General features: G+C 38.9%; 1 protein-coding gene across 1 annotated transcript; it reads right to left on the reverse strand.

The window, feature by feature from the left end:
- Positions 1 to 26,594, reverse strand: pxk (PX domain containing serine/threonine kinase). Its single transcript, XM_042494165.1, is given in 17 exon segments — positions 1 to 2,526; positions 9,078 to 9,137; positions 9,896 to 9,959; positions 10,461 to 10,547; positions 11,152 to 11,235; positions 11,356 to 11,404; positions 12,061 to 12,139; positions 12,390 to 12,510; positions 12,898 to 13,059; positions 13,196 to 13,218; positions 13,221 to 13,296; positions 14,568 to 14,689; positions 18,540 to 18,617; positions 19,253 to 19,439; positions 21,918 to 21,965; positions 22,678 to 22,728; positions 26,340 to 26,594. Coding segments are annotated over 17 exon segments (1,602 nt in total). The 5' UTR covers positions 26,442 to 26,594; the 3' UTR covers positions 1 to 2,317.
- Between the last annotated feature and the right edge of the window lie 238 nt (positions 26,595 to 26,832).

Raw genomic sequence — 26,832 nt, forward strand, 5'->3', positions numbered from 1 at the left:
TGGAATAATTAGGATTTATTCTGGTGCAAAGAAGCAAAATTTCAGACCCTAAATACAATCAGAGCTGAGCGGCTCGTCGCTGTGGATCCATGTGGCTCTGATCTAAGACGGGAAAAATGTCTGATCAGTATCTATCTTACAGGCTTTCACACCAAAAGTGCAAGTTTAACATCGCATCGAGCAAAACAGTTATTTCCAATGGAGAGAGCAGCTGCACAAGCCATAGTGGCACACACTAACTTTATTTTCTGCCAGATTTAGCAGCCAAATTCTCACTGATGTGAAGCAAAAGTTTCAGTATGATGGTGATAATTTCACTGTCGAGATAAGTGGTGGAAAAAAATAATTTAGTGCTCTGAATTCAGGCAGTTTTGTGATTTTGCTCTCCAGTCCTACTCATATTTTAGTAAAAAATATGATTTTTATTATGAATATTTATATTGTGACTGTTAACTGTTTACTTAACTTTCCATCCAAATGCAGCACACAGTTTAACTCGCAGAAAATCCTGCAGAAAAAATGCAAAAGAAAGCGTTAATTAATCTGCCTTTCCGTTCTTTTTCGTTGTGAAAATAGGAGTTTGTGCATCACAATAACAACAGTTGGTGGCACTATCTCTCCAGTCGCGTGCCGTTATACCACTGCAGAAGACGGGGGGAAATGACGTAATAAGGAGAGTGTCAAACCTCAAACGGTGGAAAACGTGATGTCACATTTATGTTTCTTTCATGCATTTAAGGCTAACTTTGGTATTTTTCAACCTGGACCATATTTTCCCGTGTTTTTGTGTTTAAGTGACTAATTGAGACAACAAGTTTTAAAATGTATCCAGTTTTGAGAGAAAGGCCTTCAGCCGCAACACAGGCCGCAATGTAATGTTAACTGGCAATGGTGCAACATAAAATAAAGTGCGCAAAAAACCTAAAAGAAAAACAGGTGGATGGAAACACACTACTTGTAGTTTGCAGTATCGTGGTTAGCTGCTTTATAGGACAATGTGCCGCTCTTCACTTTGCGCTCTACCTCGTGCAGACTATCCGCTCTTGCATGTTTAGTCTGAAACAGCCGTCTTGTTGTCAGGAAATAATCTACAACTGACTTATCAGGACGCCTCATGCTTACAGAGCTGGACACAACAACTTCTTTATATGTTGTTAACAGGGACGAACGCTGCAAAAGATCCAGGTCATGCTTTTAACGAACATCCTCTAACTGCTGGAGTCTCTTACTGATGAACTAATTGCACAAAATGCAGCAAAGTCAAATTAATCTCTTTTTCTGGTTCAGAGCAAATGAAACCAGCAGCAGGAGTGATCCCACCCTGACTGTGGTTGATGTTTCAGACAGACACACTGCAACAATCACCGCTCTTATCAAGTTATTTCTGTCTGTAATCTGAGTCTTATTTTCTTAAAACAAGTGAAAATGAATCTGCAAGTTCATTTTCAACTTGATTCCATGTAAATCAAATTTTATGCATGTATTTTGTCAGATTAAGTTTCATTTCTCCTGCCTCTAATCTTCCCTTGTTTTTCATGCTCCAATTGATTAAGTTTTCAAAAAAGTACGTTTTTGGACATAATATAGACAGAAATGATTTATATATAGCTCTATAGATTTTCAGGAGTCGTTCTTGGTCACTGTCGTCCTGCAGTGAAACAGACTCCGTGGAGCCTGGAGGCTACATGTCATGAGATGATTTCAAACACAGACAGCTGGAGTTTGGTCCAGTTTCAGGACCAGTGCAGCGCCATGACACTGTCAGAGCACTTATGTTAAGAGTTTTAGATCCAGGAAATTCAACTTCATCAGCCAGCGGGACGAAGCATCCACAGTGGCTCCAAAACTTCAGATCTCAAATGTTCAACCGCCACTTTTACAAGCAGAAAAGAAGCCAGTTGGCTGCCCGATGAAGCAGCAGATCAACAAGAAAAGCTCACCACACTCAGATTACCACCTCTGTTATCTGGAGCCTGGTGGCTGTCTGCTTGTGACAAAGCAGTCAGAGAAATCAAACCTTCAGGTGCCTCTGATTGTCCAGAGTTTTTGAAAGGACTCACTGAAGCAGCCATTCCCCCCCGCCCGTCCTCTTCGCTCTCCAACCACAGCAACAGATTTAAAAAATTTAAAAGCAGAAAAAAGCAGGAAAAGCGATAAAAAGTTAAACGGTACTTGGATTTTTTTTTTTGTTAGTGATTCCTTTTCACATCTCAGGGAGTGACGACGTGAACCGGTCCAGACTGTAGAACCAATGGGTCGGTCATGTCGCCATAGTGACGGTTTCCTGGTCGAGGACAGGCGGCGGAGGCGGGCGGGGTCAGATGATGGGTTTGCTGCGGTCGACGGTCTCGGCCTTCTTCAGTTTGCCCTTACTGAAGGACTGGATGGAGCTCAGTAAGGCGGTGCGACCTCCTCCCGCTCCATCAGAGGACAGAGGAGGAGGAGGAGGAGGACAGGAGGACGAGTTCAGCATAGGAGGGGGAGGAGGAGGAGGCGGTGGAGGAGGGGGAGACGCAGTCTGGGCTCCTGGATAAAAGAGAGGATGAAAGGAAAAATGTAAGAAATCAACACCACTAGTTTCTGGTGACATTCAGTTTCCCCAGAAGCTGTTTACACAAAGATAAAGTTAAACTGGTTTTATTATGAAAGTCTAAGAAGAGTTAAGGAGCAACTTTTTAGGGTTCTACAGATTATCGGTCTGGCTGTTACTGGGGCCAGTATTTGGCATTTGGGGAATTATTTGTATCAGCACTTTATTTTAATAATTGCAGAGAAAATTAATTCATTATAAATTGCGAAGAAAGTGTCAGCATGTGAGGAACTTTTACTTGCAAAACCTCAGGGAGCTATTTTTATTTATTCATTTTTTTAAATCTAAATTTATGCTTGACTTTATAATAAGTTGTTGTGTTTGATGCTGAAAGTTTCAATTTTGATTAAATATTTGCTCAAGGCATTTTAAACAAAGTTTTGTGCTGAAGTATATTCCAAATAATATATATATAATATAATAGATATTGAAAGAAATATTATTTTATTTATTTTTCATTTTTATTGTAAATGCAATTGGTTCCATTAAAAAAACAAAAAAACAATTTGCCTCAGAGGGCTTTACAGCATACGACATCCCTCTGTCCTAAGACCCAAACAAAAAAATGGTAGAAACCTAAGGAAGAGCAACTTAGGAGAGATCCCTCATCCAAGATGGATAGATGTGCAATAGATGATGCATAATATCATCATTAACTACTAATAATCATATATTTAAAAGGAATTTTAAAGTGTTATATGCTTAATTACCAAAATTATGAACATGGTTGATTCCTGATAAAATGATGTTATTGCAAATACCTTTTCACATTATTTATTAAAGGAATTTAAAACGTGTTAACAAATAGTGCTAGAAATAAGAGAAAAAAAAGAATTTTTGATTTTGGGATGAACTGTTTATCTAATATACGCAGCTGCATTGCTCGTTGTATTAAAAATTATTAATGTTGTGTTTTGTGTTTTTCTGGAAAGAGTTTATCTTTGTGAAACCAGCTCCTGCAGATCTGCGTCCAGGCTGACTCAATCCACCATCAGTTTCAACTCAACTCTCAGTTCAGGTCGCAGTTTTTGACACAACAGACACGTGTCGGTCAGTGAAAAAAAAGTACTGAGGTTTGACACTCAGCCTTGGTGGAGAACATAGAGTCAAAAGGCATGTTTTTGTTCCCTGATTTAAATACTTTTCTGTTAAATGTATTATATTAAAGTGTTGCAAATGTTACTTTCAGTATGTGCAACACCTATAATGACCCTCAGCAGCTGTTGAGTTCTTAAATATTCAAATCGAAATGATCAAAAATCCCAAGACGTACATGACTAAAGCTGCCCGAAAATCCAATTCGTTCTACGCATGTAAAGCTGGTTGGAGTCCAGCACTGAGCTCGAATGGTTTTAAGTTCAGGACAGCCTGTTGGTTTAGAAGATAAGACCTGAACAGGTTTACAGCAAAGAAACTAACATTTCTAGTTTCCTTGGTTTGCGGTAAAAATCAGGTAGAGACGTGGATCTCTACGGCTACGTCCACACTGCAAGCTTTAGTGCTCAATCCAGATTTACTGATTGGATCTGATGATTTTTGTTTGGCTGTTCACATAATCTTATAAATGTGGCCAATATCAGATCTCAGTAATCACTGATCATGATCCTAAACTGACCCACACGCACAAAAAAAATAACAAAGACTTCACACGCAGTACGTTTTCGTATGGAAGTGAACATGAAGGACACGGCGATGACACGGCGATGACACGGCGATGACACGGCGATGACACGGTGATGACACGGCGATGAGCGTTTACGGTTTCATTTCTGGGTTGATGTGCAGTGGAGCGCTGCATTCATGAGCGGATGATAATGAGGATGATAATGAGGAAAGAAAGCAGAATTTTGTGGATGTGGAGTCAGAAGTGGGGAGATCATTTCGATAATCGATTCCCTGAAACAAATTTTATCCAAAACTGAAGGATGTCAAGGGGTACGTTTGAATACACCTGTCAATGCCTCCCTACAAAACTATCATGGCAAAACACTCAGTTCAGGCGACCCGTCTGCGAGTGACTTAAAAAGTAGCACGATTTACGATATGACCGTTAAAACTGAGGTCACGTGGCAAAAAAATCCGACCTGCATCTGATTCAGCAGCACATATGAAAGAGCCCCAAATCAGAATCGAATAGATCAGACTCCATGTGACTTGTTTCGTTCACACTGTCTGAAAAAATCTGACTTGGGCCACTTTTGTTTGCAGTGCAAGCGTAGCCTGACCTCCACCTCACCACCAGCCGCACGGCAGCAGAATCTGAAGCTCTCTGATCGGATGATTTTCACAGCGATGCCCTCTGGGAGTCGTAGCTGCTTTCTCTCTCACAGTTCTTGCGGCTTTACAGTTTTGCTGACCTGTAGCGACTGCCCCTGTGTTTTCAGTCCATGTGTTTACTTTGTCACGGTCACTTTGATCAGCAGAGTGAACTGATGGTGAATTGAACCAGAACCTGGAGCGCTCTCTTCCAGTCGTCCCCTTTTTGCTTCGCATCCCAAGCTGAATAAACCCAGGAGTGCAGGCAGAGGGCAGCTCTGACATGAGGGTGAAGCAGAAAAACCAAAAGCTGCACCTGGAGTCCACAGACTCCACCTTCTGTGTGACTATACGGTGAATCATCTGCAGTGTAATGAAAGGACATCCGTCAGTGTGACAGATGGTGACCACACCTGGAGAGACTCCTCACTGCAGGAGACAATTAGCATGTTTGAAGACGATGTCTTATGCAGAATAACCTGTTTTTAGCTGCCGTGAAGAGCAAAAACTTAAGGAATTACATTTTAATCTTTTACAGAAGCACTGATGCCTGCAGGTGTGAGGATTATCTCCAGGATGGAACAACCTGACTTTCATTACATTCAGCAGCCACTGTGACCTCTAGTGTTTTTCCTCAGGTAATATTCAGATGAGCCTTCAGTCACGTCCACGGGTAAAACTCCTGTGATCAAATGTGTCAGATCGAAACCCAGCTGTGTCCACATTTCACGATTAAATCGGATTAATTGTGAAATCTGTGCACAGATCTGTGATCACATGCTGACACAATTTCTACAGATGAAGAGAGAGTATAAAAATGATAATAAAATAATTCACATCTTTGTTGGTCCGAGTGTGAATTACAAAAAAATTGTAGCGGATGAGCTTAGAGATAAAAACCTGCCAGTGTCAAGAAACCAAAATGAGAGCAAAAAAAAGTTTAATTTGTTTCTTTCAAAATGTTTGTGGACAAAGTTTATCTGAATATTAAACCAAACAAAAGAAAATCTGTATGGAAGATTTACTGAAGGTTTGGATAACTGCAGAGCAGCTCTGTAAGACTGGGCGGAAAACCTGCAGCGTGGGTGCAAAAGAAAGTGAAACCCCACAGCTCAGAGCAAAAGAAAAGAGTTATAACGAGTTCAATGAGCCTGTGACAGACAAAAGAACGTCTTCACCGTGAAACCCCGTCCCAAACTCAGACAAGCAGACAAAACAAAAACAAAGAAACAGAAACAGATAGACATGCTGGAACTGAAGACCGGGCAGACAGACAGGACTGACAGATCACAATCTCCAATGAGAACATGGGGTCTGAATCAGGGAGGTGCTGGACTGTCTGTGACGTTTGGAGATCATTGCAGATTGTGAGGTTTTTATAAAGATGTGCGTACACCCTGTTCCAGGCAAGCAGTGACCCTGATACAGAAGAGAAGCTTTTTCACTTCAGATTTCTACTTTCAGTCAACTTACTCTAGAAAAAAAATAAATCCAGAAGCAGTGTAGTTTAAGAGGAAATGTTGAGCATCATGTCATAAATAGTCACTTTAGAGTTGAGATCATAGACTGTATAATAAAGATGAATGACACGACGGCGCTTCAAAAGTGAAGCCAAAACACCTGGATCACCTCCTGGTGTCTGGCTGTTGTTTGTCTTAACCACTGCACATACTGTATCTTCATATTATATTATTATTTTTATTTTATTTTTCAAAATATAATTTAAGTTTTTATTTGTTTCAATGTAATCATACAAATAGTGTCCTTATCTATATGTACACATCCTCAAGAGGACTGTGAAAAAAACACAATTTTAAAACAGCTAGAATACACAATTAGCATTTCCTTTTTTTAATACATCCCAGAGATTACTTTTTAAAAAAAAAAAAAATGTAATTTAATAATTTGTATTTTTTTTGGGATACTTCTTAACATCAGGCACTCCAGTGCATTTACATTTAAATATGGATTAATGTAAATTGTCCTTTTTTAAATAAACAAAATACAAAAGTTACAAATCACAAGTGATAAAGCCCGTCACCTCCATGTTAGTGAAAGGGAATTTAACTGGAGCTCTGATTCTCTGCCTGGACCTGATTGGGTCGAACTGAAATCATGTCGGCTCTGCTCCAGTCTCCCTGTGTTATTTTTTTAAATTATTTTTTTAAATGCAGACCTTATAGTCTGTGGAATATCAGTATGAATAATATACAGGCTGTGTTGAAGCCAAATGAGCCGTACTTAACATTTTGGACAGAGAAGAGACATGCTGGAGAATGTGTCAAAATTTTCTGTAATCGCACTGAAGACTTAGATTGATTGTGATAAACATTTAAGCATTTTAAAGAGATTTTTTTTTTAAATAGCAGAAATTCACGTTTTTAAATAGAAAAAATGCTGCTGTGGTTTAGACAGAATCTATATGCAGATTCATGCAGGGTTCGGCCTGATTTTCTTGCTGTGATTGAGTCAGACGGGTGCATGGGCCAGCCCTCGATACGGGGGCTCCACCCCTCATCTCTACAGCAAAAATACTCAGAACAACGTCACCAGCGCAAGAAGACAGTGTATTTGGGATATTTTGGCTTCACTTTATGCAGTGGGAGGAAGTGGAGATGTGTCATCCATCTTTAAATACAGTCTGTGATTAAAATGGTTGAATGAGGTACAAGTGTCACCAATACATGGTTTGTCCACCAGAGAGCACCGAAGGTTTATTTTTACTCTGTGAAATGTCCTGCTCAGTATCTTACAACATGAGACATAAAGCAACCAAAATCTAACAGATCTGTATCAAAATTTTATGCTTAAATCATCTATTTATGAAAAAAAAGTAAATACTATTGAATGATATATTGCCATAATTCCCAAATGTCATTATTAGCATCAGCCACGTAAATTGAGTCTTGATGAGGCAATATTGTGAATGTTTTGTGTCCATAACCCACTTAAACAAATTTCAACGCTTCTTCAGACCCAAAGGACCTGCTTTCAGTTAAAATCCCGAAACGAAACTTTACAAAAGTTTTAATCTGTGCTGCCGTTGACATTGAATCCACATTGGCTCATGATTCTGATCCACCCATTTTTAAATTTACCTAAAAGTCTATTTTTTAATTTTCATGATAATGAGGCAGAGCTCTGTGACCGGGAGCTTGCTGGGAGGCCAGGGTGTACGACAACTTTAAAAAACACCAGTGACCTTCATCATCATCATCATCATCATCATCAGTGACATTATAAATCTTTTACTTTACCCAACGACACGGTCAGAATGGAGCATGCTCTATGGTGGAGACGGCACAGGAAGAAGAGAGAGAGGGAGACGACAGTTATCTGTTCAGTGAACCAATCAGCATTAACACAGTGTCACCGGGACAACGAGGAGAGGAGGAGAGAGGAGAAGAGGAGAGGAAAAAAGGAGAGGAGACACTAATAGCCGGGTAGGAAACTGATGCTACATTTGTGTCAACGTGCGTTTTCTTATTGTCAATAAATCCCACGAAAAAGATAAAACCATCAAAGAATTGATCCTTATAACGAGTATTGTCTGTGTTTTGCTCTGTGTCACAGAGATACGAAACATATCGCTCATAACTGCGAAGTCTCCAACTGAGGATTCATATCTTTGACTCTCAAGAGGCGGTCCTAAAACAGTTTTCCAAAAACATCTATTTGAGTAACATCACTATGACACATTTACATACTTCTACAGGGTAGGACAGTCAAAGCATTGAGAGCTGGATGACACGTTGCTGGTTTTGGTGTTTGTTGGGGGATTTGTTGTCAGAAAGAAAACATTGGATATCATCAGACTCTAACTTAAAAATCTAAGATCAACCATCAGAGTTTCCCATCGGCTCTCAGATAACTAAAGACACAACAAAGTGGATAAGACACATTACTACAGCAGAGACAGATACCTGTCTGACAGTCAGGTAATCACATGACGAGAGAAGAGGTGAAGAGACAGAGACAGGTCGAGTCAATTAATTAGTCTTCACAGTCACACATGCACATTTCAGATGAAAACTTGGGGGCAAAACTTCTGGGTTAATGATAAAGACGTTGTTATTGTTCTGAGCAGCGTGCTGAGGCCACACACCGCAGCTGAGTCTCAACACAGGGGGCTGCTGCACAGTCTGTCCAATACTTTCCCAAACAAAAAGACAGACAGAGGAAGGACAGACAGTTTAACAGACACAGGGGGAGGACAGACAGTGAGGCCTACCTGTGGTGGATGGGGGGGTGGGGGAGGAGGGGCATGTGGGAGGTGAACTGGCTCCAGAACCTGCAGACAGACAGAAAAACATCAGGAACTGTGAGAAAAAGTGGACGTAGCAACTGTGTTGTCACCCGATGGTTTGTGGACTGACGCTCTGAGGCCTCCAGCATTTTGGCCCTTTATGGTGCCAGAAGTGACCACATTTGTGATTCACAGACTGGCGCAACGCCACACAGACAGCCTGTCACGCAAGTGGCCCCGCCCTTAAATATGCGCCCTGAACTATGAATGAGACCCGGTGTCTCAGTGACACTACCTGCATAAATAAAAACTTAACGTTTTTGATATCTTACAGCTCTGAGGGAGAAGCGTCAACATCTCCTGACCCGATAAAGACTGATACATCAGAGTGTGCGGAGGCAAAAAAAAAACACGCATCGAACGAACTGCAACCTCTAGGACTGAAAAATGAAGCCAACGCAGAAGTGCCAAAAACTGCAGTTCCTCTAATGGCCACTTGAGGCTGACTCCAGAAGTGTCCCAATTCTGTCACTGCTGGCTCCATTTACCCCGATGTTAAAAAGTCTAACTTTACAGTGGAAATAAACATGTTTACAGCCTGGCACAAAAGAAAAAAATAAAACAGAATATGTCTGTTGGCATTGCACAAGTACAACGAAATTTAAATGCAACCCTTACAGTGCAAGAAGAGAAAAACTACAAAAAGGTAAAAAAAAAAAAAAAGAAAAAAAAAGTGAAATAAATAATTAGCAGCCTCTCAAACAGCAGGCAAGAGACACAGGGTAATAACAGCGATGACTCACCAGAGTTATTGTTGTTTCTGACAGAGACGTCTTCTTCATTTTCATAAGCCGACTGTCTGGACTTCTGCAAACACCACAACATTATTTTAGATTTCACTGTGAAGTTACTTTACTATAGCCAACATGCATCATTTTACTTTTATAAAATACAGTAAAGATCAGGACAGCACTTTGATTTTAATTTTTGCCAATTTTTAATTTTGGCAAAATTAAAAATTCAAATTGGAGTGCTTTCCTGATCTTTACTTTGTTACTTTGACTGAGGATACAGCGCCCAGTCAAGACCGTCTGAAAGGTTTAATCGTGAGTGCGTTGTGCTTCATGTGCCATTTACTGTGTATTTTTAGAGTTAAAATCTACCTGCTTTTCCACAAACCTCAAAGAGAAGTGCATAAAAAAAACATTTATTAATTTCAGTCTCTTTCTAAACAGTTGAAATTATTCCTGTGGGACAAAGATAAACAATGACAACATACTCCACAAATCTTTCACAGTCACAGAGATACTGGACTGCGCGCGTGCGTGCGTGAGTGAGAAAGAGAGCGAGGGAGACGCTGCTGCGTACCTTCCTCGCTAGAATCTTCCTCCTCTTCCTCTCCTCCTCAGAGCCGTGGTGAGACTGAGCTCTGGTCAGCCTCCTGTGCTGGTGGAGCTTCAATCAAACATTAAGACACAAAATTATTCTCCTTACAAACACCGAACTTCATATTTACAAGCTGCAATATGCAAACTTTTATAAAACCTGCACTGAAAAGTTTCAGCTTTTAGAAATGACTGAAGTGTTGCCATCTTCAAGCAAAAAGTGGCAGCTACATTGTCTGCAACAGTGGCCCAAAATATACCAGTAAGCCCTCTATTTCTTATTTTAAATACTGTGTGCTATGATCAATTGTTTTCTTCGTTGGTGTGAATAAAAACATTTAAATCAGTTCATAGTTCAACATTACATCAGAGATAAGAAAATATGAAGTAGCTGCTGAGAGTCAAACTGCATTCACTTTATATCTGTAAAGAGAAAATACGGGTGTCAATGCTGTCCGTTCCTGCAGTCAGCGTATTGAGTTTTTGTGTTTCAACATGAAAAGGTTGTGGGAAATGATGTTGCAAAGTCTTATATGACGCAAGAGCAAACTAAAACTCCTCTCCGCAGCACGTACTGCGTTCTCCTTATCTAGAAGGGACACGACCTCCCAAATGTCTCCGGTGGAGGTGCTCAGTGGAATAAATCAAAGATGTTTAATGAGACATTTAGTGACCTACCACTCTCTGCTCTCCTCCTGCAGCCTCTTCTCCAGACTCTCCTTCGCCGTCCTCAGCGCCTCTTTTAGTCTGCTGGGAACCTGCAGGATTTAGATTTTGGCTTCATGTTTTTGTTTCTTTTTTGTTTTCAATTTTCTGAAGCAAAGCTTGTGCGTGCATGAACAAACTATAAGACATCAAAACCAAACTGAGCCTCTCACCTTGATCTGGAGTTTCTCTGAGTGTTGGAGCTGGACGTCACTGAACAGCCTGCAAAAATAATAAAATAATTTTGAAAAATATATAACATTTCTGGGGGATTTTTGTATTCTTTTCTCACAGACACAAAAGCAGAAACTGTTCCTAAATGGATGCATGATGCTGACAGCTTTTCAACACTAAACCACGTACAGCAAAAACACTTTTCTTCACAGTCAAGGCTGAAGACTTTTCTACTTACCACTGCCTTTTCACTTTTTATTTAGTTTTTCTTTTTCTTTTCATTCCCTGACAAAGGAAATCTTAAAAATTACATAGAAAATAAAAATAAAATAAAATAAAACTGCCCTTTAAAAAATAAAATGTGCATTAATTTCTTGCACTGCAACTTTTATTTTGTATTTTATCCTGTCTTAGTATTTTTTTAACTTGTTTTAACTTTCTATTTTGTAGCTCCTTGCTCTTGCCTTATTAAACACACATCATCTGATACGAGTCCCAGTCTATAGAGTTCACTGCAACGTGAACAGCTAACAACTTTTCCACAAATACTGAAAAATATCATCTTAATTTTTGTGAAAATGGAAGTTCATTACGTAGAAAAAAGGATGCATTTTCAGAATTAGCCGGCTAAATGTGCATGTGCTCTTCAAATCGATCAGTCACACTGAAACATCGAGGACACAGACGAGGACAGGTGAACTCACGGTGTCTGCATGAGCGCCGACACTGTCGGCATCCCGCTCTTACAGGCTTCTGTGGAGAGAATGGACTGCAGCACTGACACTGAACACACACACACACATGCACACACACACACACACACACACACACACACGCGCGCGCGCGCACACACACACACACACACACACACACACAATCAACAAAGCACAGTCATTGCTAATAATACAAATGTTGAGACATTTCAGTAAAATCGATGTTTTAGATCCAGATTATAAAATGTCTTCAGAGACGGTTGAAAGAAGACACATAACAGCATCTGTCTGTGTGTGCATGTGTGTGTAAAAACACTGACCCACAGTGGTGTAGGGGACAGAGGGGAATTCATCGACGGGGACGCTGTCTGGCGGTCGGCCGCCGTACGTCATCTCGTACAGTAAATGTCCAAAACAGAAGACGTCGATGCTCTCTGTGCTCTGCAGAGACACAAACACGCAACACTTAGACAGACTAATTCAGGTTTATGTTTCATAAACTGTCGATAACAAAATACATTTACAGGATCTTTACGGGGATAAGATTTTTTTTCTACTTTTTATCTTTTTTTTTACTTTTAAGACATTATTTTATTATTGCACTCATTGCTCCAGCTAATAACAGTGTCTTTGTGCTAATTCAACACATTTTTCTAATCTAATAATTTAGGATAACAAATAAAAATAGAGCATAAAATGAATAAAAAAAACAAGGACATATAGTACACTTGTGAATCTTTTTTAAGTGTGCTTCTTTAAAGGAAAATACTTTCTTCCCTAAAACAAAAATTCCCCTCATATTATCTCTCTGACTCGATTTTTACGTACATTGATCTTCCTGAGTTGAGTGAAGGCGGGTCGCAGTGCTGAGGGAACTCCCAGCATGCCGTTCTCTACATCTATCAGGCGACACACGCCCTCATCCACGATGACGTTGGACGCATGCAGGTGACCGAAAAACATGCCGCCATCGTGGAGGAGCTTCAGGCCCTGAACAAAGACAGAAGATGCTCGAGTAACAGTAACACTTTGACGTGTGTGTGGATTAGTTCTTTAGTTCTGTGCATGTGTTTTTTCTGTGTGTGTGTGTGTGTGTGTGTGTGTGTGTGTGTGTGTGTGAACATACCTCCAGGATCTGGCGTCCGTACAGTTGATGTGCTGCAGTTCGAGACCCTGACTCTTCTTCGGGTTGCAGTACTTCTTCAGGTAACTTTCTCTGGGCTTCACCTGGAAGATTCAACAGTTTTCACTGAAACTTTCTACTGAAGAGCAGCGATGGGATGTAACTAAGTACTTTTACTCAAGTACTGTCACTAACTACAACTTCAAAGCACTTGTATTTGAATATTTCCATTTTCTGCTACTTAATAATTTAACCCCACAACATTTTCAAACACATGTTGCATTTTTTACTGAACTACATTTATTTGACACCATTTGTTATTAGTTACTTTTGCAACATTAAAGCGAGGAACACATTAATGCATCCATAATTATGTTCCATAAATATTGACTCAAATGGACGATTCTGCATAATGAGTCGATTTAATTTGGGTGCTTTTGAGGATATTATGATGCTGAACAAGGTTCATACAGACAGGGGCAATTTAAATTCTCTGAAAAACGAGGTTCTGAATTCTCAGTGGGACTATTTACAGTTAAATAAAGGTTACATTTAAAAAAAAAAAAAATAAGTAGGATGTTAAAATACTTTTTCAAGCACTCATTTTTTGTTTTGAAGGATGAAATTGTTTTTTCTCCCGACCATCTGCTGCAAGAGAACTGAGCAAATTCACCTCACCATCCACAGTCAGACACGCACACGCTGCTTATTTTTTCCTGCCAAAAAACAGCTCAAACCCGTACGAACACCTGACGCTCCAGTGCGAGCGTTTTACAGGCGAGTGAAACATCCTGGCGCCGACTATTTACTGGCATTTACAAACCCACCGCCACGCTGAGCTCATACGACATCAGAAAATAATTGCAAGCGCGGCCGTTCTTGGCTTCCAGGTTTGAAACATTTATAATATAAATAATATAATATAATAATATATTGTTCTGTTCACCTTAATAAAATTCAAGTACTTTTTCAAAGACTAAGTTAAAAAAATGTCATATTTTTTAAAAGGGTATTCCAGAGCTCAAAATTGTCGAGTGTCCGATTCAAGCACCTTGTATGAACCCTGTGCCAATATTTTTACTTTAACTTATATCAGGTTTTGAATGCAGGACTTTTATTTGTAACAGTATGTTTCCACATTCTGTGCTATTGATTTTTTTTTTTACTTTAGTAAAAGATTTGACTTCTTCTTCCACCACTGCTGAAGAAGAAGTCCAGTTAAACCAGTCTCCACTGTTCTGTGGTTTATCCAGAGTTACATTTCAACGCTGTGCAACATAAATTAAATCCATTATACTGAACTGGAGGCAGATATGTAATAAACAAAGTTTTAAAAATGTATGTGAGTGGAGGGTCAGGTGCTGCTCATCTGTACCTTACAGATGTGGTCTCTCAGAGAGCCTTTCTCACTGAACGGCCTGATGAGCAGAGCTGAAGACTCACTGGTGCTGGAGAACATCAGCGGACACAGATACGGAGTCTGGAGAGGACGAGAGTTTCATTATTCACAGAACAAAATTATTAGAATTAAATGAATTTCTATTTTTCTAGGTGACTGTCTGTCTTTTAATAATTTTTATATTGAAATAAATATATTAGGATTTAAAGAAACTTAAAAATATTATTTAAAAGTATCTTAACCACAACAAATCATGAAATCCATCAGACTCAAAAGTTTTAGTTTGACTAATGACTAAATTTGGCTGCTGCCTCATTTTTTTCATAATAACCAGGTTTTACAGTAACGCCGCATCTTTGAGCTCATCTTCTCTCACAGTGCTTATCAATCACTTCACTGTGTCTAAATGCATTCTTATCATTTGATTATTAATCAATACTCGGGCACAGATTATATATATATATTTGTAATACATTTTAATACCAATTAAGGCACTGTTGGATTAATGAATTAAATGCCTTTTGAGACTTTCTGAGGATCTGTGGGAACCCTTTTTTAGACCATTGTGATAAATAACCAGGTTTTACAGTAACGCCGCATCTTTGAGCTCATCTTCTCTCACAGTGCTTATCAATCACTTCACTGTGTCTAAATGCATTCTTATCATTTGATTATTAATCAATACTCGGGCACAGATTATATATATATATTTGTAATACATTTTAATACCAATTAAGGCACTGTTGGATTAATGAATTAAATGCCTTTTGAGACTTTCTGAGGATCTGTGGGAACCCTTTTTTAGACCATTGTGATAAATAACCAGGTTTTACAGTAACGCCGCATCTTTGAGCTCATCTTCTCTCACAGTGCTTATCAATCACTTCACTGTGTCTAAATGCATTCTTATCATTTGATTATTAATCAATACTCGGGCACAGATTATATATATATATTTGTAATACATTTTAATACCAATTAAGGCACTGTTGGATTAATGAATTAAATGCCTTTTGAGACTTTCTGAGGATCTGTGGGAACCCTTTTTTAGACCATTGTGATAAATAACCAGGTTTTACAGTAACGCCGCATCTTTGAGCTCATCTTCTCTCACAGTGCTTATCAATCACTTCACTGTGTCTAAATGCATTCTTATCATTTGATTATTAATCAATACTCGGGCACAGATTATATATATATATTTGTAATACATTTTAATACCAATTAAGGCACTGTTGGATTAATGAATTAAATGCCTTTTGAGACTTTCTGAGGATCTGTGGGAACCCTTTTTTAGACCATTGTGATAAATAACCAGGTTTTACAGTAACGCCGCATCTTTGAGCTCATCTTCTCTCACAGTGCTTATCAATCACTTCACTGTGTCTAAATGCATTCTTATCATTTGATTATTAATCAATACTCGGGCACAGATTATATATATATATTTGTAATACATTTTAATACCAATTAAGGCACTGTTGGATTAATGAATTAAATGCCTTTTGAGACTTTCTGAGGATCTGTGGGAACCCTTTTTTAGACCATTGTGATAAATAACCAGGTTTTACAGTAACGCCGCATCTTTGAGCTCATCTTCTCTCACAGTGCTTATCAATCACTTCACTGTGTCTAAATGCATTCTTATCATTTGATTATTAATCAATACTCGGGCACAGATTATATATATATATTTGTAATACATTTTAATACCAATTAAGGCACTGTTGGATTAATGAATTAAATGCCTTTTGAGACTTTCTGAGGATCTGTGGGAACCCTTTTTTAGACCATTGTGATAAATAACCAGGTTTTACAGTAACGCCGCATCTTTGAGCTCATCTTCTCTCACAGTGCTTATCAATCACTTCACTGTGTCTAAATGCATTCTTATCATTTGATTATTAATCAATACTCGGGCACAGATTATATATATATATTTGTAATACATTTTAATACCAATTAAGGCACTGTTGGATTAATGAATTAAATGCCTTTTGAGACTTTCTGAGGATCTGTGGGAACCCTTTTTTAGACCATTGTGATAAATAACCAGGTTTTACAGTAACGCCGCATCTTTGAGCTCATCTTCTCTCACAGTGCTTATCAATCACTTCACTGTGTCTAAATGCATTCTTATCATTTGATTATTAATCAATACTCGGGCACAGATTATATATATATATTTGTAATACATTTTAATACCAATTAAGGCACTGTTGGATTAATGAATTAAATGCCTTTTGAGACTTTCTGAGGATCTGTGGGAACCCTTTTTTAGACCATTGTGATAAATAACCAGGTTTTACAGTAACGCCGCATCTTTGAGCTCATCTTCTCTCACAGTGCTTATCAATCACTTCACTGTGTCTAAATGCATTCTTATCATTTGATTATTAATCAATACTCGGGCACAGATTATATATATATATTTGTAATACATTTTAATACCAATTAAGGCACTGTTGGATTAATGAATTAAATGCCTTTTGAGACTTTCTGAGGATCTGTGGGAACCCTTTTTTAGACCATTGTGATAAATAACCAGGTTTTACAGTAACGCCGCATCTTTGAGCTCATCTTCTCTCACAGTGCTTATCAATCACTTCACTGTGTCTAAATGCATTCTTATCATTTGATTATTAATCAATACTCGGGCACAGATTATATATATATATTTGTAATACATTTTAATACCAATTAAGGCACTGTTGGATTAATGAATTAAATGCCTTTTGAGACTTTCTGAGGATCTGTGGGAACCCTTTTTTAGACCATTGTGATAAATAACCAGGTTTTACAGTAACGCCGCATCTTTGAGCTCATCTTCTCTCACAGTGCTTATCAATCACTTCACTGTGTCTAAATGCATTCTTATCATTTGATTATTAATCAATACTCGGGCACAGATTATATATATATATTTGTAATACATTTTAATACCAATTAAGGCACTGTTGGATTAATGAATTAAATGCCTTTTGAGACTTTCTGAGGATCTGTGGGAACCCTTTTTTAGACCATTGTGATAAATAACCAGGTTTTACAGTAACGCCGCATCTTTGAGCTCATCTTCTCTCACAGTGCTTATCAATCACTTCACTGTGTCTAAATGCATTCTTATCATTTGATTATTAATCAATACTCGGGCACAGATTATATATATATATTTGTAATACATTTTAATACCAATTAAGGCACTGTTGGATTAATGAATTAAATGCCTTTTGAGACTTTCTGAGGATCTGTGGGAACCCTTTTTTAGACCATTGTGATAAATAACCAGGTTTTACAGTAACGCCGCATCTTTGAGCTCATCTTCTCTCACAGTGCTTATCAATCACTTCACTGTGTCTAAATGCATTCTTATCATTTGATTATTAATCAATACTCGGGCACAGATTAAACTCAGAGTGATTGACTCATTAAAATGACTCTTCTCCTGTTTAGATCACAGTCTGGTTTCTTTGTAATGAGTGAACTGACTGAAACTGAGTGTTTAAAAGGAGATTATCAGAGATGTTGGCATCATAAATATGTGATGAGTAAAACGAGCAATTTGGTCATTAACTGATTAGTTAATCAAAAGAAAATTCATAATTAATCATTCTCTGGTTCCAGCTCCTAAACTCTGAGGATTTGCTGTTTTTTTTCCTCGTCCATTAAAGAAATCTGAATATTTTGGGGTTTTGAACACTTTGATGGTTTCACCTTCAGCTTTAGGAAAAAGCACGGAGCGTTTTGAGATTCTCTATAAGTTTGTGGACCAATCGATTAATCAAGAAAGTAACTGGCAGATTAATTGATAACGCAAATACTCATTAGTTGCAGCCCAATAATGAGAATATGAATTCAACAAAGCCAAAAAGTGTTAGCAGTTAGCATTAGCACCGCGTGCAGTTCTCGTATTAAAAAAATTGCGAATTTCAGCCGAGTTCAGAGTCTTACCGATGTCTTTAAGAGGCTCCAGGACCTCCCACTTCAGGTCCGACCTGAAGAACATGGACACCTGCTGCAGGGCGATCTCTGAAATATGGACAGACACAGAGAGAAAAGAGAGAGACACAACTTGGATTAGTTTAAGAAGCAAGAAAATAACTTGTTTTTTGGGGGACTTTCAAACAATACGTAGTCAATACGTTTTAGTCTGTTGATGTCCACGCTTACTTGGCATTTATGTCCATGCAAACACACCAAAATATTTAAACATAGTTCATAATAAAACAGCTTTCATGGTCACAATGTGATGTGTGTGTCTGCCACAGTGTCTGTGAGATAAAGCGCCATCCTGAGCAGATTATCCAGTTACACCAACTCTGTGCTGTAATTTTACGTTCTCTGTTTGTTGTGCTCGTCGGTCACGACTGTGATGTGAATTTTATCATTTTACAGGTTTCAAAACATCTTGCCAAAGGACTCCAGCTGAAAATTAGCCTGATGGCTAAAACTGGCACATTTACAGAAATGGTGATTAATGTGTGTTGTCCATATAAATAAAATAAATGAAATTAAATGAAATGTAGTTGGGAAAAATGCAGTATTATCTGTGGTAGTGAAGTACTATAAAGTACATAAAAACTGTGCATAAGTGCAGTACGTTAAGTTATTTTCCACCTCTGGAGAGGATCAGAAAATCTCTGCGTGAAGACGAGCGGACACACCTGTGTAGTTGGCAGAGTAGTTGTTGGGGTCCAGGAACTTCTTAACAGTCAGGGAGCTTGACAGCATGGGATGCTGGGTAATTGAGTCCAGATAGGCCTGCAGTCCTCTCTGCCTCTCCGCTATGAACTCCCTGTCCATGTTTCCTATCAGCTTCTTTGGAGGAAGAGGGAGGCTGATGCCACAAACCTGGAGAGACAAAGATATAAAGAAGGGGTCGAGTTTTTAGTTTTTCAGGTCCGATACCGATTATTAGTATTTAATGAGACCAATAACCGACATGTGGAACCGATATGCATTTCCACTAAAATTAAAATCTTTCTGTTAATTTTTAGAATTAGGAAGATAACAAACTCCAACACAAAACTCGAGCTGCGACACAGAGGGTAATTTCTTATTTCAGCTGTGACATCATGTTAAACAGCCAATCACGGTGCTCAATGCACACAGAAGACAAAGACTTGATCTGATTTTATAGTTTTTTTTAGAAAAGATGTAAAAAAAAGAGCATATTTATTTATTTATTTAACATTAACTTTCTTTATAAAGTCAAGTGAAAAAATAACATTAAAAACAGCTCCCGGAAGTTTTGTAAAGTAAAAGTTCCTCCCATGCTGACACTTTCTTTGCACTTTTTAATCATTTTTATCGGTGATCATTAAAATAAAACGCCGATACAGAAAATCTGCAAAATGCCAAATATCAGCCCCAGTAATCGGCCAGGCTGATAATCTGTCGACCCGTAATACAAAGAACTGTTCGTACTTTTATGTCTTTGGTTTTCTGGTCACTAGTAAATGTTTTCCCTTTCCTGTGTTTTCCAGCGATACATTAACAAAGACACACACATTAACAGCAGGTTTCTGTCACTGCTGCTGAATGTCGACTGAAGGTCGGCGGCTGACGGGAGGTCGAAGTCAGAGGGAGACCCCGAGAAGGAAACGAGCAGGCGAAACCTCAGCAGAAAATCTGCTAACTTCCTGTTATCCAGGAACGATGTGACCTAAACATCAACTGAGAGCTGAACCAGGACAATCCGCTGCACTCTGGTACAAAGCAGCTCTATTGATTATAGATTTCCTAAAGATCAATATGACACTGTGTGTAAGTGGGAGGATGTTAACCTGAGCTCATTCTGATGACAAGCTCAGATCGTTGTTGGAAATGTCTGACAAACATTTTTCAGTACATTTTGTTGATCTGGTCTGTTGTTGTGCGTCTAACTCAAGGAGAGCTGAAATTCTGAAATTTCTCAAAACTCGCAAACTTTTCCACATCGTTGACATCAGCTTAATATTCAGCCGTGACACTGAAAATCTTGTAGACAGCATGAAGCTGCACTTTCAGTACTCAACACAGCACACTGTTCCTGGCACTCCTCTCTCCAGCTCTCACTGATGTTTCACTCCACAGTTTTCACTGCAACAAGTCACCTCTCACGAGATTTCAAAATGAGACTTCAGCGAGACTTGGTCACAAAAACAAACAGAAAGTTCACAAAAGTATGCTGAACACGAGATAATGCAGGCGAAGAAAAGACAAGAGATGAAAAAGCAGAGGAGCATTAAGCTCTAAACGTCACCGCTGTGGTTAGTGAATTAAATATTTACGAGAGCATAATCTAATGTGTGCACTTTGTTTTTGCCTTCACAACAATAAACAGACAAGCAACAGTAAAGGAAAATACTAAAGATTGTTGTCTCCATTAGTCAGAAAAAATAAAGGAAAATCAGGGTCCAAGTTGCAAAAAAAAAGCCCTTTTGGGGCGTAATGCTTTAAACTAAAGCACAATGCAAAAATGGTAAGTAAAAACATTTTTGATAATTTGAGTTTCCTTCTGCTTGAAACAGGTAAATCTGGCTGCCAGCGCAGTGAATGATTTTCACATGATATGATATGATCTTTGAACGAGTCAGGATGTCCGGCCACCGCAAGTCTTTAAACAAGATAAAAGCTGACTTCAAATAAGATTAGTGCTTTTCTTGTTCTAGATAATAAAACTTCACACAGGTAATACTTTTACTTCTAATCTTTAAGATTTAGATGAGTGCAACAAATGAGCCTCCTCGACAACAGCCTGCTGACCAAAACTGAGATTTTCTGGCATTTAAAGGCATCCGATCATCGATGAGACATTTCAGTCTGGAGCAAAGTGTCGGACCACATTACCGTCTGCAGAGCCACGTCACAAACACGGCTAAAAAACACTCACAACATGAGCGAAATCTCATCGGTTAGGAGCCGTGCAGACTGCAGATTCCAGTCTGGAGACTCAGGAAGATTTTTCAGATTGTTCAGAACAACCTTAAAATCTATAACCGGCACAGGGACAAACATCAAACCGCCCTCTCACTGCACCAACAGAGGCTTGTGGGAAATCGATGACACAACACTAAAGCCTCAAATGTGTCGTAACGAGCCGCCACAGAACGTTCCCGAACAGGAAGGGGGTTGGCAAAGACGAAGCTGGTGTGTGTGGCAGTGTGGGTTTGTGTGTTCTGGCTGCTCTGACTTTGCAGATCTTTTTTAAAATGTCAAACCTCACAGACACCGTCACCGTCGGCTGAGGAAGGTTTTTAGTTTGATCCTCCGACAGAACGACCGGGATACACTCTGACCGTCTGTGAGATCAGTTTGTTTTAAAACGCTCAGAGATGTGAAACTCACCAACAGGCCGCTGTTGAGAACATCAAAGTCGCTGTAACGCCGAATCACCTGCGAAACAAACACACACATTTATCAGCTACTGTTGACAAATCGGCTGTCATTGGTCAGCTCATCTCCTCATCAGTGTTATGATCCCGCCGGGACATTTTCATCAGTCAGCATTTCTGTTTCTGGAGTTGCAGAGTTGTCGTTTTCTCTCTCAGGTGAATTCTTATTTAGATAAGATTAACTTTGTTATCCACCTTAGTGGAAATTTGTCTTTGGCGTCTCCAATACATTAAATTACAGAGAAAAACAAATCACACCATACAACACAAACAAACTGTGCAAACAGTCAGGAAACAGCAGCAGCAGGTGAGAATATCGTGACATACAGATAATGCACTTAAAATCCTTTGTTTTCCACGGTGCAGTCGTTTTGCATTCATAAAAGATTTCTTTCTTTCTGAATCGGCGGCCGGATGGAAGCAATTTAAACTCTGAATTTAAAGTGTGTGAGGCATCCACCGATGTCTGTATGCCATTTCAAGTATATGCTGACTGACACCAAAGCTCTTCAGCTTCCTAGTTAAAACTATCGCTGGTTTGCTCTCTTAAAAACTCTTTCTGAGTTCTCATTAAAGCTTAAAGTTTGATCAATAATAGTGCCTAGGTACGTAAAATGGTCTTCGACCTCCACAGGATGGTTGTGAAGTACATCAGGGGTGATGTTACCAGCTCCCTTCGGTTTGTTCATCGAGGTTGTGATTGGTGCATTTACCTGCCAGCTATTCTCTGAGGACACGCCCCTCTGGACTCGGATGATGTACTCCTGAAAAACAAGAGAGAAAAGCTGCAATCAAAACACTTCATTAGCTGCTTTTTAAAGTAAAAACAATGTACAATAATAAGAAATATAAATGTTTGAATCAATGAGACAAAAAAACTGCTAAAGAAGTATGATGCTATGGTCCTGGACACAGCGAGCAGGTGAGATGGGAACTTTATCAAAAAGTAGCAACCAGGTGGCAGATCGCAAGTGAAGCTACAAAAACTGCAAACACAGAGCCGAAAAATACAAATATAGCAAACAAGAGTGAATACGAGGCTGGCCTTTACTTTCACTGGCGATACTGTTTAAAACTGTAACTGACAATTCCTCCATAATAAACCTTTAAAAAGTATAGAAGGGAAATAAAAGGAATAAAAGGTGGGATGAAATGTTAAATGTTAACGGTGGTTACTGTGGTTACTATGGTTACGGTGCTTGTTGTCCCACAGTCCAACAGCTGTGAACATTTTGAGAATAAAGTCAAAATGTTGTACAAAAAAGCAGCTTTGTTATGAGAATACAGGGCAAATAGTTAAGTATCATAATTATATGGAGTTCAATTCACAGTTTATTGGAGAAAGAAACAAATTTAAATTGTAATATGACACTAAATAACACACTGTGGTGAAAAGTCATAATTTCAATGAAAAACATTATCATACTTCTAAAGTAAGTTCATTATTTTAAACCCCCCACCTCCAAAATAATCACTGTATGAAAGAAAAGTTGTATTATTATGAGTAAAGGTCGTGTTATTAGATAAAGTTGTACTTTTGGGTGGTAATATTACAAGAAAAGTCATAATTCAAATAAATTCCCAGTTTTATGGAAGAAAAAAGTTCTTTTGTATGTATTAATTCATAATATTAAACAAAATAATGCACTTAGATTAAAAGTTATATCAAGTCAAAATTCTGAGGGAATGATTTTATGAGAAATAAATTAGATAAAGATATATAAAATAAAGGAAAGACAGCACCGAAACTTAATAAACAGGTTCATGTTTCAGGTTTGTTAACTTTCTGTTTCATTTCTAAATAAGTGCTTGAGATAACTCATTTAGAAAGCAGATCTCTGCAGTGAAGCTGCTGATGAAATGTTTTCATAACCGACAAGAACAATGAACAAAATGAACAGAATAATGAAAAAAAGAAAGTCTGTGGTAAACACGGACTTTTCCTTTAATCCTCTCAGTCTCATTCCTGCCCGCAGACTCTGGTCTCTGCTGTAATCTCGCATCTATTCATGTGATCTGAGCGGCTTCACAAACAGCCAGGATGTAAACAGCTGAAGTGCTGACATCACTTCCTGTTTACCTGCTGTGACTCAGCCTCTCAAAGATTTCTCTCTTCAATTCTTTCTGGCAAATGTCAAAAAAACCTAAACTGAGTTTTTCCAGTGCAGCAGCGTGGGTATGATGTTATCACAACAATCTTTCTGTTATTTATGGTATCTATATCTATGTCTTTATGTCTTCTTATGTCTCCATGTCTTCTCATGTGAAGCACTTGGTGCCTGTGTTTCTTTCTTGTAAAGCATGATTGGCTGCACTTCTTGTATTTCAGGTGCTATACAAATAAAGTGTATTATTACTACTATTATTATTATATCCATCCTCTTTTCTGATGTCACCTGTTAAACTTTTAATCTGAAATCTTCCAGCACAGTCTGTTCAGTCTGTTAACTGTCATGTTTTTCATCTATATCTTTAAATTAAGTTGTTGTTGAGAGGTGTGACATAAAATAAACCTGCCTTCTGTCCTTTCTCATGGCTCTCCGCTCGACCCGAGTCTGTCAGGCTGTTGACCTTTAATCTCGAGGAAGTCATTAACCCTTTGAAACCTGGAGTAACATCACTTACTTGTGTTATGTTCAGATTTGTTTCATAAGAGTTTAAACCATTGAACTGTAGGACATTTTGCTTCTGCCTGAACCTTTTCAGTCACTTTTGATTTTGTCTATACTGTTTGTATTATTCTGTATTATGTGTGATGTTCATCAGACTTTTTTTTCCTTCAGATCAGTTACTTGTGATTGGTAATTAACAGGAAATGACTAGTTCTTGACTAGAAGCTTAAACAGGCCATGACAAAGCGTTACAGTATGTGGGAGGCCTGACCTCACAGTATTACACTCATTTTGGAGCTGCTTATGTTGACAAATGCTGGAAAGTCGTCTGATAGTTTCAGTATCAAGCTGTAAAATCTGTAAAATGACCCGAATTACTTGAAAGTTGCTGTTTTGGTTGATTTTCAGTGGACTAATAGAAGTAAACAAAAACTATAACAGTACAAATACACAAAAACGGAGACATAGTGAACCAATACAAATACACAGGATTGGCTGAATATATAAATCTACCTATTATATCCATCAGTACCAGTATCTCCTGATTTTGTTTGACAATAACAACATCAACAGTGGTCGGATGCTTGACATTAGCATGCTAAGCTAACTGGCTAGCTCAGCTGATCCCAGTCGGACTGTCAACAACAAACCCAACACAGATGCGTCCATTATCGGACAAGCGACACATGTCCAGTTTTATGATTCCTATGTCATGATCATGGACGGTCAACGTCGTTTATTACTGTACAAACCAGGTCAAAGTACACATTTGAGTGCAAATTAATGCTTAACTTAGGCTTAGAGTTCTTATGTTAAGGGAGTTGCCGCGCCAAACTCCGTTAAAAAAATCTGGCTGTTTAATGTTTTCGTGGACATCCGCAAAAGTTTATTGTTTATACCAATATATTTTAAAGACCTAAATAAAGATCCACTCTCTCTTCGATTCGGCATATATAAAATACAGAAAGAATTACTTATTTGAATAAAATCTAAACATTTCTAACCGTCTCGTAGGCTTAGGACAATGTTAGTATAAGGAGGTCTGAGGTTTATAATAAGTATTTGATGGAGGGTGTGTGTGCCGCATGTTACATCAGACCATAACAAATTCAAAATGTTCACACATATTGTTTTAGATAGCGTATTCGTTTGTCAATATTAACAGAAATCAATAAAACGGAAAACTTTTAAATGGAATTCGCTGTATTGACAATTACGCAGTAGATCAGAGACGGTTCTCGGGGTTTGGAGGCATGCTTTCAGCTCCTGGCCCTAAATACTGCCTGTGTCAATGCTCCAGTCTAAATCCCTTTATATCAGCAGTTTGCTGTGTGTAGAAGAGCTTCCAGGAAATTGCTTAATCAGTGACAGCAGCACAGTGCCAGTCAGCTGCCCGCCTGTCCGATAATAGAGTTACGAAGCAATTCTGATGCTTAAAAATGAGACTGTCGACTCACTCACGAGGTGACTGTAATGTTTTCACACCTATATTGAGTGTAGTCGTCAGAGGTGGTTTGTGGTTGATCTAACAAATTACAGAAGATAAGGCGAAATCAATCTCCCACATATGTGTCCGATAATGGAACTGGTGACGCAGCGACTGACTTAAACGCCCCCTTAGAAAAAACTTAATTAGCGTTATATTTGAGACGCACCTGCATCGACACATCTGTCCACGTGTAGTGAATAAAATATGAGTGTTTTACCGTTAAGAGTGCGGGTTGTTAGCGGTAAATGGACGTTTATTCCCCGTAAACACTCACCGTGTGGGACTGCAGGTTCTGGCTGGCTTCGATCACCGCCGTCAGGGGGACGGTGTCGTCCAGCAGCAGCCTGCCGGGGGCCGGTTTCTCCAGGAAAGACATCCCGGAGGATTGACGGTGAAAGTCTGAGCTGAGCGTCCGTCCGTCGCTGTCACTGAAGCCGCCGGGAAAACAGTGAGGCGGAGCCCCGCGGAGCAGAGAGAGGAGCGGACTGGATGTTAGCTGTTAGCTGTTAGCTGTTAGCTTTACCGTAACCAGGAAGCGCCGCTTCGCTCCGACGTCAACATCATCACGTCATTACGCTGCTTCTGCGTCACAATTAGAGGGTGAAGAGCCGCGTGAAGGAGCGTCAGAGCCCCCTGCTGGTCTGGACAGGAACCGCTCTGTCACATACTGGTCAGGTCCAGCAGAGAGGATTTAGGGACTGTTCTTTATTTATTCACCCTCTATACTCCAACATGAAAACTTGTTTTTAAATAATAATTTTAAAATA

This window comes from Plectropomus leopardus, chromosome 2 (assembly GCF_008729295.1).
Source record: "Plectropomus leopardus isolate mb chromosome 2, YSFRI_Pleo_2.0, whole genome shotgun sequence".
Lineage (NCBI taxonomy): Eukaryota > Metazoa > Chordata > Actinopteri > Perciformes > Serranidae > Plectropomus > Plectropomus leopardus.